The sequence below is a fragment of the Canis aureus genome, chromosome 4, assembly GCF_053574225.1.
Source record: "Canis aureus isolate CA01 chromosome 4, VMU_Caureus_v.1.0, whole genome shotgun sequence".
Taxonomy (NCBI): domain Eukaryota; kingdom Metazoa; phylum Chordata; class Mammalia; order Carnivora; family Canidae; genus Canis; species Canis aureus.
Window position 1 is genome coordinate 8,538,233 of NC_135614.1, and position 18,869 is coordinate 8,557,101.

At 42.8% G+C, this 18,869-nt stretch overlaps 1 protein-coding gene across 8 annotated transcripts in view; it reads left to right on the forward strand.

The window, feature by feature from the left end:
* SIPA1L2 (signal induced proliferation associated 1 like 2) overlaps positions 1-18,869 on the forward strand; it is a 213,572-nt gene that overhangs the window by 99,314 nt on the left and 95,389 nt on the right. For all 8 annotated transcript variants that reach the window (XM_077894493.1, XM_077894499.1, XM_077894501.1 and 5 more), the window contains one exon: positions 5,659-7,399. In XM_077894493.1, the coding sequence (XP_077750619.1) occupies positions 5,923-7,399 (1,477 nt within the window). In that variant the 5' untranslated portion in view covers positions 5,659-5,922. The remainder of the gene's footprint in view (positions 1-5,658; positions 7,400-18,869) is intronic.

Here is an 18,869-nt window from a genome sequence, read left to right on the forward strand (position 1 = left end):
GAGTCATGACATCGAGCCCTGCACTGGGCTCTGTGCTGGGCGTGGAGCCTGCTTGAAATTCTTTCTCTCTCTCTCTCCCTCTTCCCCCACTATTCTTTCTCTCTCTCTCTAGAAAACAAAACAATACCCCTTCTCAGCTGAATGCTGCAAAGTAACAGACAAAGGTAGAAAGTTAGAACTTGAGAAAAAAGTAAAGATAATGAGAGATGCAGAAGAGTCTTATATGCCAGTGCCTATAATCTAGGCATGTTGTCCCAGATCTGCAGCTCTTCATCTGCAGCCCTGTAGGGTGAACATGATTCACTGGTGTAGGGGTGTGTGTGTGTATGCATGTCTGTGTCTCCCTCTCATCCAAAGCCTCGCCCCTAGGTTCTGGATTATTTCATAGGTCATTCCAACTTGTGCTTTAGTTTTCATTCCCTCCATTGCTTTGCTTTCTGTATTTCCTCCTGTTTAGAACTCATGTCATTCCTTCTTGTTATTTGCTTTCAAAGACATTGATTTTAATTCTTCCCTATGTGCTGTAAATTTTTTTAAATTGCATGATGTTCATATTTCTAATTTATCTTACTTAAAAACAAGTGCTGTGATTGTTTTTGAGGTGTTTTCTTTTTACTGCAATATTAAAAATAATGTATTCAGTAATTTTAAAAGGAAGGTGCTGTACAGACAGTACAAGTATTACAGATACTTTGTATATAGTAATACTTAGTAGTACTTCTGAAAGGAAGGTGCTGCCTATGGTTCTGCTGATAGGGAGGTTGACTTTGGGGAGGTATGGAAAGTGGAAAATGTGGCTAGGAGTATAACGTGGCAGGAGGGGTTCTGCTGCAACTTTATTAATTAGCTACTGTGTCAAGAATTTTTTGGCTTTGAATACTTTGAATTGTTAGTGGACACGGGAAATGTGTTAAAGGGTGTATATTTATAATAATAGGGCAGGGATCTTGCCCAAGAGACTCTGGTTTTGATATTGGATTCCAGTGCCAGAACTGTAATTTCAATTCATTCCTTCATGGATCAGGCAGTTTGCAACATAGTACAAAATAGTTTGGTTGTTGAATTTACTGTCACTTATCTTTAACTGAATATAAATATGGCCTCTCAGAACATTTAAAATTGATCTGGACTATATAGAAATCTAACTGAAACTGTATAAACCAAAAAATAATTAGTTGGCTCACACAACTGAAAAATCCCATGGGTAGAGCTGGTTCCAGGTCCAGCTGGAGTCAAGAGCTCTGTCCTTAAGATTTCGTCTTTCCCTCTCGAGGTTTGATGACCTCCATGCTCTTGTTCCTACCTCAGTCACATAGGCAAGGCAGGCCCAGCGGCTCCCTGTTTCTGTTCTACCACTTGAGCCCTCCCAAGAATCAGAGCACCAGTGCTGTGCTGGGCTCTCAGTGGCTGGGTGGCTTTTGGGCTCATCCCTGGACCAGTCAATGTAGCCCGGAGATGCTGTGCTTTCATTGGTCAAACCTCGGTCAGGTGTTAGGGGGTGGAGTTAGCCCTACATGAATTAAATGATTTTAGAGCTAAGATTCCCCAGAGGGATTCTGGAAAAGAAAGGGCAATAGATCCTAGACAGGAAAAATCAGTAGCTGTCTACCTACAGCTACTAATGTTCTTATCACACACCGTCAATTAAAAATTCATAATTTTGAAGGAATATTCTCAGAAGATTTCTGGGGGAAGGGTTTTGTGGCTCTGAGTTTGCCTTGTTTTTCTGCCTTTTGTCAAGTGTAATAAGAAAATTCAGATTCATCCATTTTTTAATTGTTTCTATTTATGTTTAAAAATAACAATCATTTTTTTACAATGTGTTATCCTCCATTTCTGCAGGAGATCAATGAAATAAAGATATTGTGTTTTTAATACTGTCTCTTACAAACAGTGATAATGTTAGAAATGTAGAGAGATGTTAATTGTCAGAATATTGATTTTTCAAATAGAGTGAGCCTGGTGACTGCTGATCATTTTATGGTTCATTTTTCAGTGTATGCATTGTCCTTGCTAATCCTGGCTGCAAAGTTTCTTGTCTTACACATCTCCTTGCAGATGCCTTAACCCCAGAGCTACACCAGGGGAGTGGTGTGAGGGTTACCTGTGTGGGGAGCTAAACTTTTGGCCAAGAGAATGAAGGAGGCCAAAGAAAAATGCCAGGAACAGATTGCCAAGAGATGGAGGCTGCCCTCTCTGAGAGCTTCTACCTTTAAGTCTGAGTCCAGTCAAAAATGAGATTTTCTAAGAGTGACAGAATAAATAAGATCAGACACCAAAAAAAACAAAACAAAACAAAACAAAAGGCCATTATGTGCCTATGTCCTGCTCAGCTTGAAGCATGATGCGGTTGGGCCAGGGGTAGCTGGAGTCTTGAACGTGCTGAGTCTTGAGCCCCTTCCTGCTTTGACTGCTATGTGCTTCATGATATTTTTGGTGCATGCCATGACACGGAAAAGGAAGAAAGAAAGATGGGATCCTTCCCCGATTTTTTAAATAGCATGTGGTCTCAAAAATGGGCAGATAAAGGAGTTGCAGAGTCATGGTTAAGATGGCTCTTTTGGATTTCTGGTATACATTATACATATTTTTATGTAGGGTTTGGTTATGTTTCTGTTGTCTTCAGGGATCATCGGTCTTTAAATTATCCACTTAGGGTGCCTGGGTGGCTCAGTGGTTGAGCGTCTGCCTTTGGCTCAGGTCGTTATCCCGGGGTCCTGGGATCCAGTCCCACATCAGGCTCCAGCAGAGAGCCTGCTTCTCCCTCTGCCTATGTCTCTGCCTCTCTCATGAATAAATAAAGAAAATCTTAAAAAATAAATAGATTTTCCATTAAAAATTTTTTCCCCATTCTTGGATCAGTTTTGGAAATTAAATTGGTGGTTTGCTAGGAAATCATTAGTTTCCTCTGTGTTTTCAAATTTGTTATACAGTTGCTTGTAGTATAATTCTTCTATACTTCATATTTATTTTAATCTCCTGTATATATGGTCATGTTTCCTTTCTCATTTCCAAACTTCTTTCTCTCTTTTCCTTTTTCAGGCTTGAGAAGGAGATCTATTTCTTTGTTTTTTATTTTTATTTTTTTAAAAAACTACCCTTGGGGGCAGCCCAGGTGGCTCAGCGGTTTAGCACCGCCTTCAGCCCAGGGCGTGATCCTGGAGACCCGGGATCAGGATCACGTCCCGTGTCAGGCTCCCTGCATGGAGCCTGCTTCTCTCTCTCTCTCTCTCTCTCTCTCTCTCTGTGTGTCTCATGAATAAATAAATAAAATATTAAAACAAAAAACAAAACAACTACCTTTGGATTTGTCTCTCCTTTTTCTACCTTGTTTTTCCCTTATTCCATTAACTTCACTTTAATCTTTATTCATTTCTTCTTTCTTGGTTTCTTTTGGGACATTTTGTTCTAATATCTTAAGGTGGCGAGTACTTGGTTGCTGACTATGTTTCTTGAAAGTACACAGTTTGGTGGTTTCGGTGGACATGGTTCTTCCTTCTGTTACAGGATATTTACAAATTAATCGCATATACCGAAAAATAAATATCCTATTAATGCTAAGAATTCACAAATTACTTCCGATGCCTGGTACAGAGCTAATTTGTAAGCTTTCAAATTTTGTTGTGTTCTCTAAGCAGCAGAATTATCCGTAGAATTTATAGATTATATAGAAGCTGATCTAGTAAATCAGATACCATTTGAGCAGAGAGATTCTAGGCAAAAAGTTGTTTTCTTTCATATATCAGTTGTCAGTTTTCAATTTCCAGGAAAGGATTCGATAATAGTGTAAATTGTAGAGGAAATAACTGTAATTCAAAATCATCCGTGATCCTTTTAAACACAATGATTCCAAGTGAAATAGATAAGATGCAGTCATCTCTCTTCTTTCTGAGAACTATGGACAGACACTGGTCTGTTGCACTGAACATCTGATTGTGCTTTCCCTCTGTTTACCACATCCTAAAATATCATTATATTTCCTCCGTTATGAAGTTGCCCTGGGAACAGACAGCATCTTACCATGCCGAGACTGATTTTTTTTTTTTTTCCAATGCGGGAGGAGCAGGTTGCTGTGATAAGAAAATATCAGTTATTCCAATAGACCACCGCATGTTCATCTCAAAGCCATTAAGAACCCATTGGATGGCTGCCTTTGGCTTAGGTTGTGATCCTAGATTTCTGATCCTAGAGTCCTGGGATCGAGCTCTGCATGGGGCTCCTGCAGTGGGGAGTCTGCTTCTCCCTCTTCCTCTACCCCTCCCCCTGCTTGTGCTCTGTCTCACTCTCAAATAAACAAAATCTTAAAAAACAAAACAAAACAAAACAATCCTTTGGAGGGGACCTGGCTGGCCCAGTTTGGTGGAGCATGCAGCTCTCGATCTGGGGATCATGAGTTTGAGCCCTACGTTGCATCTAGAGATTACTTAAAAAAAAAATAAAAAGAGCCCATTGGGGCACCTGTGGCTCAGTAGGTGAGCATCATCCTTTGGCTCAGGTCGTAATCCTGGGGTCCTGGCATCGAGTTTTGTATCAAGCTCCCTGTAGGGAGCCTGCTTCTCAACCTCAGCATGTGTCTGTGCCTCTCTCTGTCTGTCTCCCATGAATAATAAATAAAATATTTTTAAAAAGAATCCAGTGGAAAGAGTTCTAATACTCTTCAACTAGTTGGAATTTTAATATTTTCTAAGTGAATTGCAGTTTTTTATGCTTTGGGGATGGAGGGAAATCAGCTGTTATATACCTTTACTACCATCATTACTTCAGAATAATTATTCATTCATTCTTAGCCAGCAAGTAGTAAGGTTCCCATAAGTTGGGAAAATACTGCATACCTAGAAAATATTTTTGTCTAAAGATAGAATGAATTGAAAAAGTTATTTGTGATTAAAGAAAAAAAAGTCAATTAGAAGTCAAGTTTCTACTGACCACAAAGATAAATTATGCTTTTATTTTACCCTGCATATTTGTTAAATTGCTAGTGCTGAGATGAACTAGAAAGTTACACTTGTTCAGATACCAAATTCTTCAAGCTCCTTCCCACTTTAACGGGGATCTCTACAAGTTGCTTACTTGATTGCAGAGACCACATTCTAAAAACTCATTTTGCTGATGGACATTTTGAGTTTAAATATTTTGAAAGAAAGTATAATACTTAAAAAAAATAACATGACCTTTCTGTTACTCTATATCTAATTGAAATGTTACTTGATTACCTAATTTAAGCCACGCCACATTAATAGATAATGTTGGTATAGAGATGAAAGGCATGTTATGTTCCTGACTTAGAGGAGCTTGAAGTTAGCTAGTGGAAGAGATTGGTCAGTATAAGGAGATCTGCTACCAGAAGGGTAGTTGCCAGCTCTGTGGGAACACAAAAGGAGAACTCTTTGCTCAGATGTGGGCTGAGGGAAAGCTTCTTGGAGAGGATCCTGCTTGATTCTGTGGTATAAATTCTAACCAGCAAAGTATAGCAAGAAGGCAGAATGTTCTGGAGAGAAGGAGCAGTATGAAGAACAGAGTCATGAAACTTCGGGACAGTCTGGGGGAGTTGGGGATGGGCAGAAGGTGGATAGAAGGACAGAGAAGAAACCATATGTAAAATGTCTTGAACTTGAGCTACAAAAATTGTTAATGGTTATTTTCTGTGTTTTGATTCAGGTGAAGGAAATACTCAAGGCCAGCTGTCTTAAGGAATGCTCTTGAAAAGGACAGAGACATACAAAATTATTTCAGCAACTGAGAAGGAAGCTGGTTCTGGAGAAACCATCCTCTGAGGATGTTGTTTGCTTTTGGTTAAAAAGAGAAAGCACAACTGTAGAGGAAGCCTTTATATCTGCATTTACAATTGCATTGTGGATAAAGATGTAATTAGATTCACCTCCATCTTGCTGGTGAGACTTGGAGCTTCTTGGCTCGGCAGACATGAGTGACCCAAGGCAATCACAAGAAGAGAAGCACAAGCTTGGTAGAGCCTCATCGAAGTTCAAAGATCCTCCCAGAATCATGCAGTCAGATGATTATTTTGCTCGAAAATTTAAAGCCATTAATGGCAACATGGGCCCTGCCACTTCTTTAACTGCCTCTAATTCCACTGAGGGTGGTGGTCCAGCTAATGGAACCCCAGCTGTGCCCAAGATGGGTGTGAGAGCAAGAGTGTGTGAGTGGCCTCCCAAGAAGGACTGCTCCAAGGAGCTAGCCTGCAAGACGCTGTGGGAAAGCCGGTCTCAGACCAGTTACGAGAGCGTCACATCCATCGCACACAATGGGCAAAATGACCAGAGCGATGGTCAGCAAGAGGAACAGCTTGATCTCGACTTCGTGGAGGCCAAGTACACCATTGGAGACATCTTTGTCCACTCCCCTCAGAGAGGACTGCACCCCATTAGACAGAGAAGCAATAGTGATGTCACCATCAGCGACATCGACACTGAAGATGTCTTAGACCAAAACGCAGTGAACCCCAACACTGGGGCCGCGCTCCACCGGGAGTACGGAAGCACGTCTTCCATTGACCGGCAGGGTTTATCTGGTGAGAACTTCTTTGCAATGCTCAGAGGGTACCGAGTAGAGAATTACGACCACAAAGCGATGGCCCCTTTTGGGTTCCCTGAGTTTTTCCCCTGTGATCCTGCGATCTCTCCCAGCCTCCATGCAGCAGCACAGATTTCTAGAGGAGAATTTGTCCGTATCTCAGGATTAGACTACATGGACAGTGCCCTCCTAATGGGGAGAGACAGGGACAAACCTTTCAAACGGAGGTTAAAGTCAGAATCAGTGGAAACGTCCCTGTTCCGGAAGCTGCGGACTGTTAAAAGTGAACATGAGACTTTCAAGTTCACATGCGATCCAGAAGATGGTCGTCTGGAGCGGGGTGTTCGCCCTTGGAATTGCCAGCGGTGTTTTGCACATTATGATGTCCAGAGCATTTTGTTTAATATCAATGAAGCCATGGCTACAAGGGCCAACGTGGGGAAGCGGAAAAACATCACCACCGGGGCCTCGGCAGCATCCCAGACTCAGATGCCGGCAGGCCAGACAGGCAACTGTGAGTCCCCTTTGGGGAGCAAGGAGGATCTCAACTCCAAGGAGAATCTGGATGCTGATGAGGGAGATGGGAAGAGCAATGAGCTCGTCCTGAGTTGTCCTTACTTTCGGAATGAGACCGGTGGGGAAGGCGACAGGAGGATCGCCCTTTCTCGGGCCAGTTCTTCATCATTCAGCTCCGGGGAAGGCTGCTCCTTTGAGTCCTCTCTGAGCTCCCACTGCACAAACGCAGGTGTCTCCGTCCTGGAAGTGCCCAGAGAGAACCAGCCCATTCACAGGGAGAAGGTGAAGCGCTACATCATAGAGCACATTGACCTTGGAGCCTACTATTACCGCAAGTTCTTCTATGGGAAAGGTAAGGGAGAGTCCAGCGTGTGTGCATGTGTCTGGGGCTGGTCGTGCTGTGCCACTTTGGGCTGTGACACCTTCACCAGAGGGTCTGAGGCCATAGGCCACAGAGCTGTCTCAGACCCTCCATGGTGCCAGACTCAGCCCTTCTTCAGGAATCCCAGCGCCTAATCCCAATGCATTGTCACACACATTGGAAGTATTAGGTGAATCTTTGCCGAGAGAATGTATGAATTAGTGTGATCAACAAATATTTTTCCTGAAGTTCTATACATGGCCTTAAACATCAAGATTCTGGTAATCCTTCGGTTTTCGAAAGGATTTCATGGTTTTCGAAATTCTTTAATCCTATGTGAAATGGAGTTTACTTTTATTTAGATTTTCAGGCTTGAAGGATGCATTCCTCAGAAGTCATAGAGTTGAATCCTCAGTCTTTATATGAGTGTCTTCATTTTTCCGGGGACATGAAATATGGTCTATTGAAGATACCTGCAGAAAAATAGGTCCCACACGGGCTCCATAAAACAGGGTATTGGGTGCAGCTTGCTACCGGTGCCCTTGCCTTATAGGGCAGCATAGTTTTCGGGGCTGTCTTGTCCTGGTTTCAGTGTCACTGGCCACCCTCCTGGTATGCTCAGGTGTCACCTCTCAGAGCACCTAAGGAGGTCGTAGGTGGGCCCTGCCAGTCTCGTGAATAAACCGACCTGCCACAGGTATGGATCATGGCGAGCTGACCTTACTTGGAGTTTGTTTCTTCAGAATATTTGTGTGTCATCTTGCAATGTACATTGTGATTGTTACATCCATCAGTTTTTTCCCTCATTTTAGTATCAATTCAGATTTAACCAATCTCCTGTAACCCTAATATTATGAAATCATAGAAATGTGTAGAATAGTCACGATATTGGATGAGCTGTTTGGCTAAATAGGCACTTGCTTTACAACTGCTCATACATTTGAGTTACGTTTCCCTTTTCGTTCTGATGACACATGGGACTGAAATTATTACATCAGCCTGGTTTGCTTCCCCAGGTGTGTCCTCAGCTCCCATTTCAATCATGGCCTCTGGTTGAACTCAGAGAAACCTGGACTTCCTTTTTAGTCTGTGCTGTGAAAGAATGCATGGCCCTCATGACTGTATTGGTCCAGGGGCAGCACATTATACTACACTGTTCAAAGATGGTGTTTAGGTGGAACCTAGTTATTTTTGGAAAGGAAGGCCATGAAGAAATAGGCTTCCCCATTAAGACCCTTTAATTGACAAAGCCATGGCTGTCCATGCCACCAATAAAATAGTCTACTGGAATTATTATACCCTGAAATCCTCAGGCATGGAGTCATTTTGGCTAGCTGAGTTTTGTAAATAGTTTGCGGATCACCCTTTAAAATACCAAAACAGGGGCAGCCTGGATGGCTCAGCAGTTTAGCGCCTGCCTTCAGCCCAGGGTGTGATCCTGGAGACCCAGGATCGAGTCCCATGTCGGACTCCCTGCATGGAGCCTGCTTTTCCCTCTGCCTGTGTCTCTGCCTCTCTCTCTCTCTGTGTCTCACATGAGTAAATAAATAAAATCTTTTAAAAAAGAATAAAAAAATAAAATACCAAAACATAAAAATAAATAAAAATAAACAAAATACCAGGACATAAAAGTTACATATGTGTGTGTGAATGTGTGCATGTGTATTTATGCAGACACTTAGTGCCAGCATCTCATCCATACAGTGGTGTGTGTTAAGTACACGTGTATGTGTCTGTGGAATGAGCAGTGGATGCTTTCTGCAGCCAAGGTCACCACCAGTCATGTCCTTAGGGTCTGTTCCTAGAGATAGTTTTAGGTGCTGGATTCTCTTAGTTCTCTTGACTGCATTTTGTAGATTTCTTCTTGAACTGTCAACTCTCACTCTTGGTAGTTTTGAAAAGTGTCTGTAACTGGTGTATTTCTCCTGCTTTTTCTGATATACTGCTTAGGGTTTGCCAGGGCATTGGAAATAACATCAGCAAACTTGTTAACTTTGAATGTGAAATTCAAAATAAGCTCCAGTGAAGATCCTGAGGACAGATACCCTGTGAATTTGGGGCCTCCAGGCATTGGGCTCACTCTGGTTCTGGGCTTTGCTGTGGACCTGTGAATGAGCGAGGCAGGTGAAGTCAAGGACCCTCTGCAAAGCCTGCCAGATAAGGGTGTGGAGCCGCAATCCCTGAGCTCGCCTTGTCATCAGTGTTCTGTGGGGCTGGGCTGTGGAAGTGCTGTTGTCCCAGCTGATGGATCGGAGGAGAGAATATGACCAAGCCGGCCCCTCTGCTCTTGCCTGCAGCCGTGAACTCTGCCTGCTTGCTCCTATTTTTAGCTCTTCCCTGGTGGGCCTGTGTGTCTCAGAATGAAATTGGCTCCAGCAGCATCTGCGGCTGCTGTCCTGCCTGGTCCCACTGCAGAGCCGTGAAGAACTAGAGGCTGGGCAGCCACCCTGGTCCCCAGCAGTCAGTGGGCCATGGCCCCCCACTGTGTGGGAATGGGGACAGGCAGCCAGCTCGGTCCCTGGCTTCAACCTCTAGACTCTTATCTGCAGACATAGCCCCAGTTGCAGAAACATCATTGCTCGACCTAAAAACAGAACCCCTTGGGCCGCCTGGCCCAGATCGGGTGTGTTTGTAGGGAGCTTTGTTCTCCTTTCTCTCTTTTCCCTTCACTCAAAAGTTCTTCTCTTTGGAAGCAGGCACCCCAGGATCTTTTGATACTTCCCAGAATTGCCTTTTCTTTTTCTCCATTCTCCACTGTTCTGTGTGAAATTTCATTTTCAAAAGAATTAAGTGGCACCCAATTGCTGGGAAGGGTTGAAAGTACTGAGCCTTAATGATGTGGTTTACTCTTCCCTGGGTAGTTAGCGTGGAGTGGCTGCGATTGATGGCGAGGTGCGCTCTGCTAACACAGGGCCCCTGAATGGCTTGTTGAGAACTCTGCAGAAGGATTGATGCCGTGGGGTGGCAGTGGCGGCAGCCACAGCAAACTGTGGAGCTTCATCACTTCTGGGCAAATCCATCTGTAGCCTTCCCTGAAACAGCTTTTTAAGGAAGAGTGGGCTAAGACTGGAGTAAGCACAGGGAATGCTGGAGAAGGCTCCTCCCTGTTGCTGGCGATGCCCATGAAGAAAATTGGGTACTGCCTGCCGTGCTTCTGTTTCCCTTGTCCCAATGAAGTACAATTTCCCTCTTTCCATTTGTGAAGCAGACCACGAGGAAGGGCCCCTTAGACAGGTGTTCTGCTTGTTCGAGTCTGTTTGGATACCCTTGAGCTGGCACACTGGCCAGCTTTGTCTCCTTCTGGGCCCCTGGGCACTTAGAGCCTCTGGCCAGCAATGGGCTGTCCCCAGTGGGGCCAGAATGGACAGTGGAGAAAGATAACTCATGGGTCCCTGTGTGTCTGTCCATCAAGTCTTGTCTCATTTAGCAAATTGCATACCTGCAGTTACTCAGGAGTTCTAAAACTGTTCGCTAAAAACCTTAAGAGAATCTTAACCTTAAGAGACTCTTAACCACTCTTAACCTCAGAAACAAACTGAGGGTTGCTGGAGGGGAGGTGGGTGGGGGGAATTGGGTAACTGGGTGATGGGCACTGAGGAGGGCACTTGATGGAATGAGCACTGGGTGTTATATACAACTGATAAATTATTGAACACTACACCTGAAACTAATGATGTACTGTATGTTGGCTAATTGAATTTAAATAAAAATAAATAAATTAAAAAAATGTTCTCTACCTTCAGATTGCACAGACCATAACAGCTATAGACAGGAGTAACTAGAAGGCAGACTATGTCCTTTTTGGATAATGAAAGAAAAGTAATGGATAGAGAATAGGATAAAGCTGGGTCTCTTTGGTGACTTTGGAGTGAAACGTGGCTGTTTGAGCCTTTGGGACCTTGTTTTACCCAGGTACAGGAATGTGTCTGCTTCATATGGGGGAAATTGACTAAAATTGACAATATATACCTTTTTTTGGTCTAGAATTTTTATGTGGCATAGAAGTATTACATGATCATTTTAGGAAAATAAAGAAGCAAAAGCGAAAGAAGTAAAATCCTAGTCCCTAAGAGATAATCACCATGAACAGTTTCCTCTTTATCCTTGTAGGCTTTTTCTGATGCAAATAAATTTATGTAAATGGAACCTTCTATTGCTGTGTCTGTAGAACTTGCTTTGGATGATCATCATCCTTCTGTGTTATTATGTGTAGAGCTACATCAGCATTTTACAAGCCATTATCAATTATCATTATCTGCCTTGGGTGCACGAGTAGACGCCAGGTATTTGCCAACCATGATCTGGGCAGAAGAGCTAATGATGGTATTTGCTTTATTTCAGAGAAAAACCCATCAACTTGATAGAAGCACAGTGATAAAGGGACATCTATTTCTTACTCTCCTAGATGAAGTACAGCTGCAAAACACCTCCTGTCAAATATATTGGTGTTCATTTTAACAAACAAATCTTTATTTTAAAAAAGTAAATTATAAAAAAGGTTTTAATTTCATGAAGTTTGAAAAAATATAAAAATTGTCCTTCTCTACTTGCATGTGGACTGTGCTTAGTGACTCCCTTCTAAGGGCTAGCGCATGGAGAGGGGAAAGATTGCAGTGGAGAAGTCTGGAAAGCACCTCCCCAGCCAGGGCCTGAAGGTCAACATCAACATTGAGAGGTCATGCGGTTAGTTTATCCCCTTGATATGATGGGAATGGCATTTCTTGGGTCTTCCTCCAAAGCCACAACCTCAGTCTGATTAGGGAAATACATTAAACCCCTGAGGAGGGACATTCTACAGAATCCTGACCACTTATCAAAATTGCCAAGGTCATCCAGAACTAGGAGAGTATGGGAAACTGTCACAGTCTAGGAGAGCCTGTAAGAGACATGACGAGTACCTGTAATGGGGTGCTCTGGATGGGATCCTGGAAGAGAAAGGACACTAATAAAGCAGAAAACTGAATAAAAGATGGACTTGATCAATAATAGTGTCAATACTGGTTCATTAATAGAGTGAACTTACCAAAGAAATGTATGATATTAACAACTAAGAAAGTGAGCTAAAAGTATATATAGAGAGAACTCTACTATCTTTGCAGCTTTTCCACAAATCAAAACTTAAAAATAGTTTGCTTAAAATATTTTTAAATATAAGTCATAAAAATTTTCATATGTTTAATATGAGAATCTTTCCAATTACATGAAAAAGAACTTATAGGCAGTTCTTAAAAGTTCTTAAAAGTAACAAACCTACAGATTTATGTTACTTCATTAAACTCTTCAGGATTCCTGCCTCTCCACGGTGTGTTTCAAGTAGAGTGAAATTGACAAAATGTCAGTTTGCCACAGCCCTTTTTTTTTTAAACATTTTTAAATTTTTTTTTTTAATTTATTTATGATAGTCACAGAGAGAGAGAGAGAGAGGCAGAGACACAGGCAGAGGGAGAAGCAGGCTCCATGCACCGAGAGCCCGATGTGGGATTCGATCCCGGGTCTCCAGGATTGCGCCCGGGGCCAAAGGCAGGCGCTAAACCCCTGCACCACCCAGGGATGGTGCAGCCATCAGCCCTTTCTATACACATCCCTGGAATGCCAGGAATATTTTCCTCAAACTTACGTACAAGAGCAGGGTAATTATTAGGCTGTAGAATTTACACTTTCTTCTTCATTATTGAAATGCACAGACTTCCCCTTTGAATTTCCCCTTAAATCTGCATGTTAAGGCCAGGTGGCTGTGGGGTGCTGTTTGGGATACCCTGGATTCTTCGGCTCCCACATCTCTGCTGAACTAACTCTGAAGAAAGCTTATGCCCAACTCATTTTTTTTTTTTTTTTAGGATTTTCTAGAAGTCCAAGGAAATAAATACATATCTTAGAAATCCTCTGTAAAGGAGCTGAATTGGTTTTTACAGGGCAGGTTTTGTAGCATATATGAAAAGCTAATCTTAGTTTGAACGGTTGTCTCCCTTCTGTCTGGTGCTTCAGAGGTTTATAGTTCCATCATTCACCTGTGATCTCTTCTGTTTCTTATAAAAAGTAATATGCTGGAGAAAACTTTTATTTTCTCCTTCCCATCTTAGCTTTATAGGACTTCTGAGGTGTGTGCAGATTAGAATTCTTTTTGGAAAGATCAGAACTTTTTAGAGAAGAGTTTTTAGTTGCCTCCAGGTGGACTGGGCCTCCAACAAAAGCCATCTCCTCCCCATGGTGTAGGGTGCAATACTGGCCTTTCCAAGGTCCATTTCTGCCCCAAGATGCTGACCTTTAAGCTTTGAAGGCCATCCTATGTCTGTGCTTAGCCCTGGGCTGGGCCATTGCCACCACCCGGGGATGAACTCCTCTGTTGGATCTGCAGCACTTCCAACAGTTCTTTCTAGAACCTCTTTTCCCTAAGGTCACGTCTTTATTAACTACCCCCAACTGGCTCTGTGTTTTCTCCAGTGGCCATTTTTGTCATTAGTATTTTAACAGAAGAATAATATTTGTGCATACATCGGCTCAATGAACAAATAAAAGGAATGGGTTCTCCCAGAACGTGTGTAGTGAACCCTCCCACCTGTCTCGATACCAGCTTCCTGTTTAATGACTGGAGATTACCTTTTTGCTAATAGAGAGAAGCGCACATGTGTTCAAATTGTGGTCGGAGGCCTGTGACTGGTGGGCAGGGCAACACAACTTAATGTGAGGAGCCCAGACCTTTCTGAAGCCAGGCTCCTGGGTTCACATCCCAACTCAGCTTTAGACAAGTCCTTCAACTCCTTTGTGCCTCAGTTACTCATCTATAAAATGGGATCCTAATAAAAATATCCCCTATGACCATGCCTGTCACAAAACAGGCCTCCTCCTCCCCCAAGTGGTTCTTAAATAAATGTGTAAAACCTTTCTCTCTAGAAAGAAACTGTTGTCTGTACCACTGGTGCCACATTTCAAGGGGCAGTACTTTATTTTAACGATTAAAAGGGTTAAAAAGGAGGGAAAAAGTAGAACCATATGGCAGGGGGCCCTGTGGCAAGGTGTCTGGTGAAGTAATATGCCACCCCTTCCAAACACATTCACTAAAATTTCACAAATGTTGCAGTTGTGGGCCGCTGTGTACCTTTACATATCAAATGAATCCCATGCCTAAGTGATGCATGGCTGCATTTGCTTTGAATTTCATGCCTGGTGGCTTCTCCCCCCACCCCTTCCAGTTTTAAATAGTCACTGAAGAAATTAATAGGGAGTTGGACACTATTAAATTCATATTGGGTGAACTGAGTCCAATTTAATAGGACTGTTCTGGGATGCAAAGTCCTCCTCCTGGAGGGGACACAGTCGCTTCTGCTCTTCACCTCTCTGGCTGGCCAGTGTGAACTCCACAAACAGAGCTCCCATTGAGGCCCAGCCAGCTCTGAGCAGGGAGGAGCTGCCCAGCTGCATGGGAGATCCAGCTTCGTGGGTTATAATGGTATCCGTTCCATGCGGCTGGCAGTGGGAAACTCTGGCTGGCAGCTCCCACCTGTTGCCGTGTTTTAGGAACTTGGAGAGGACTGCAGATTTCCTCCTGTGGACCCTCTGGCCTCAGAGTTTATCAGGAATTGATTATTTGAGGAAGAGGAAATAAGGTTTTGTTTATTTCCCTAGGAGTAGAGGAATGGATACTGTAATATTTCGGTGCAGTGTAACTGATGTGGTGGTTAGACTTCCTTGCATCTTGGTACAGCAAGTTGGAAGTCAGAGTCTTTGGAACATAAGGTCTTAGAACACCTGGAAGCTTAGTGAAACCGACCTACCTTGTCTTTGTTCCAAGATTTATTTCACTCTTTACCATACTTAGGAAATACAATGAAAAAGCTGGACGATTGCCCCTTCCTTGGCTTTTCCACAGTGAATTCTTCTTTGCTTTCCTAGTGTTCTCTTCTTCCTCTTGTAGTAAATAACTCTCAAAATTGTGGATTATCGAAGGAAGCCTTTGACGGCTGCCTTTTTTTTCCAGTCTTTCCCTTTTTATTAGAGGTTTTCCTACAACGGTGTCTCCCAAGATACTGTCCTTATGTTCAGGACAGATTTGTTGACTCATCTTTAAGTTGTGTTCATTTTACCATGCATTAATTTATTTTTAGAATTCAAACTTTCCATGACTCTCAACACCCTTTGCATGAGAGAGTCCTAGACCAGCCCACCAAGGTGAGCATCCTCTGTGTCACCCTGCAAGACCCCGAGCAAGTCATCTAGCCCCTCAGCTTCAGGAATATTATCTGTAAAATGGGGATACCTCTTCAAAGGTAGGGAGAAGGAAATGAGTTCATTTATGTTAGGTTTATTAAATGTTGTTATTTTCACTGTAACACCTCATTCTCAAACTTAACTAATAATTTGGTTAAATTTTGGTCGAAGGAGTCTTCAGAAATGCAAAAATGCATCCTTTTCTCCATCATGGTAAATTCAGTAATTTAATCCATGAAACATGAACAGGGAGCTTGAAACTTCTTGAAGTTATCTAATGACTCTTCTATTATTATCTGTAGAAGCAGGCCCTATTGTTCTATTCATCCATCCATCCATCCACTCATTGTCCCTTGTTGACTTTTTCTCTGTAAGTCTAAGAGAGCTCTGAACAGGGGAGCTGATCTAAAATGCATACACACGATTGTTTAGAGGCAAAGGTTAAAGAAGATAATCGTAGGTGGGAATTGAGGCAACAGCCACCTGCAGCCATGGATGTAACCCAGAGAGGCAGTGAGCCAACAATTAAGCGATCCACTTGCTGTTGAAAGAACGAAGAAATATTAAACTATGTTTTATGGAAAAATAGCAAGAAAACTGCTTCTTTTCTCCATGATGGAGGAAAGCTTCTGCTGTGTGCATTCACGGAGTGAAGGGTGCAGGGCCCAGTCCACAGTCTCTCGTGACTTTGGAGGACTTGATAATGCTGGCTGGGCCATGTAGGGCTAACATCTAAGAATGTAAGGCAGAGAACTCTGGGTGCTGCTTTTACATACCTGACCTCAGGAGGCCCTGCAGAATTGAGATCCTCATCTATTCAATTCATTAGTGATGAACCTGATAAATGTTCCTTCCAAGATACTGCAATACCTGGAAATAGCCTTTGGGCCCTGATGGCAAGTGGCCCTGCCTTTTTTTTTTTTTTTTTTTTTCTTTAAGCTCTTCTGAGTTAGATTTTTTTCTTTCCTAACTACACAAAATGCACCACAGAGATAGATGCACTGAATCTCATTTCCTACACTGCAATCTCATTAACCAATTTTTTTGATTTTGCCCTGTTGTATTTGCATGATATGTGGATTTTCATTCAGCTTTTCTAGTCTTTTCACAGTTTCCATTCTGCCAAGGAAGGATTTTATTTGATTGCACCCTTAAAGCAATTTTATGGAAATCATGTGCTTGGGATAAAGATAGGTTCCAGTGGATGAGGGGGACTTGCTCATTGTCCTCTGCCCTCAGATGGATAGTATCACATGATGCAGACGAGCAAGCTGAGCTGTCCTGAAGGGTGTCATTTGAAGAGGTCAACTTGGCTCCTCATTGGAGACTTTGGAGGGAGTACATTCCCTGATGGTACGTGGAAGCTGTATGCTGTGCATATTACGCAGTGCAGCAGGAGATTGTGACTTCTTTCAAGACATATCCAGGTAGCCTGCTGTCTATTCCCTGGCAAACTGAAAGCATATTGAAGGACCCCCTGGAAAACAGCTAGGAGGCCTCAGAGCTGGCATGCTCAAAGGTGTGATGACTAAGCGGCAGGAACGTCAACTCTCTGCTTGAATTCAAAGAGTGTGTAAAATGGGGAGAGAAAAAATGAAAGTGTGGGGAGGCAGACATAAAATAAAAAAAGTTCTTTCACTAATTTGCCTGCCATTTTTGGTGAAAAAGGCAATATCCAAATTTTGGATTCACTCAGGTTTTTTTTTTGTTTTTAAATATACTTCTTGATAGAAATAATTAAGTAGGATATGTGCCACTGCATTCTTTAAAAGACTACCATGAATGGGATCTAGCTTGTCTAGGTGATTAGAGGTCTGGATTTTGAGATTATAAGTGTGAATCACCTTCAGGCTGACCCTTGAACTTTATAGCACTGTTGGGCTCAAAGTCAAAATGCCCCATGATGCTGTTTATTTTATGTCCAGTCCTTTTTTGTTTGTGATTTAGTTTTTTGTCTAATATTTATGTCTTCCTTTATAATGGGCATTTCACTGTTTTGACTTTCACTTACTCCCTAGTCTTGAGGCTGAGTGCCCTTGTCCTGTCCTTAGCTGTGCTGTTATTCAACTTTTCCAGAACAAATCTTCAATCCACACCCCCTACCCCCAGCTGGGTGGGGCTGAGCAGTAAAGGGACTACTGCTTAAGGGTGATAAGTATGATACATGTTTGAGTGGGGCAGGAAGCTCGCACTGAGGTTAAGAAGGGTTATGTAATTCACCCAGGGCTCAAACAGGGGATATGTTAGTATAGCCCAAATTCAGAAATCAGTAATCAGGCTTACTAGAATCACAGGTATTTAAGAGTACATAAGTTTGGAACTGCTAGTTTGGTGTGGCAAATTGGAGACACGTGTTTTCTCTCCTTCTAAAACATCACTAAGAATGATCCTGAAGGAATAACAAAGGGCATAAAGCCACAAAGGAGAGAACTAGAGAGAAGCAGTGGAAGACTAGATACACCAAAGCAGATGGAAGAGCTAGACCAGTTTTGCAGATTGGAAAACACCACCCCTCCAGCATGGGGGGGTGTGTGTGTGTGGCAGAGACCAGCCATCAGGAAGCCAGTTCATCCACTACAGAACCAGGTTCATCTGAAGAAGAGCTGGGGCAGGAGTGAGAGTAGGGAACTAATTAAATATGTTTAAAAAGCTGGGTTTTCTTTCCTGTCCCTTGTAGTCCCTTGACTGCTCAGCCCCACCCGGCTGGGGGTGGGGTGGGGATGTGGATTGAAGATTTATTCTGGGGAAGTTGAATAACAGCACAGCTAAAGACAGGACAAGGGCACTCAACCTCAAGACTAGGGAGTAAGTGAAAATCAAAACAGTGAGATGCCCAGCCCTGTGTCTTTATTTGGGCTAAATACCTCCATACAGGAAAATGGGAGAACTTTCAAGGAGCCATGGATGGGCTCAAGAGAAAAAGACACCCCTGTACTGAGACCTGGGGATTTCCCCGATAGAACAGCTGGGTCCCCCCAGTCAGGGCAACATGAAGTGGCCTGTAAAACAAGGTGGGTCACTATAGATGAAGAGAGGTATTTTATAATGATAAAAGGGTCAGTTCCAAGCACCAAAATCATGGCTTCAGAATAGGTTGGGGGGGGGGAACCCACAGAAACTGATCAAACAGAAAGGAGAAATAATCAAATCTCAGATCTGAACTATCTATATACTAGAAATATACAAATAGAAATGGAAACTTTTTGAAAGATACTATTTACATTATCCTAAAACATCAAGGACCTTGGGCTAAATC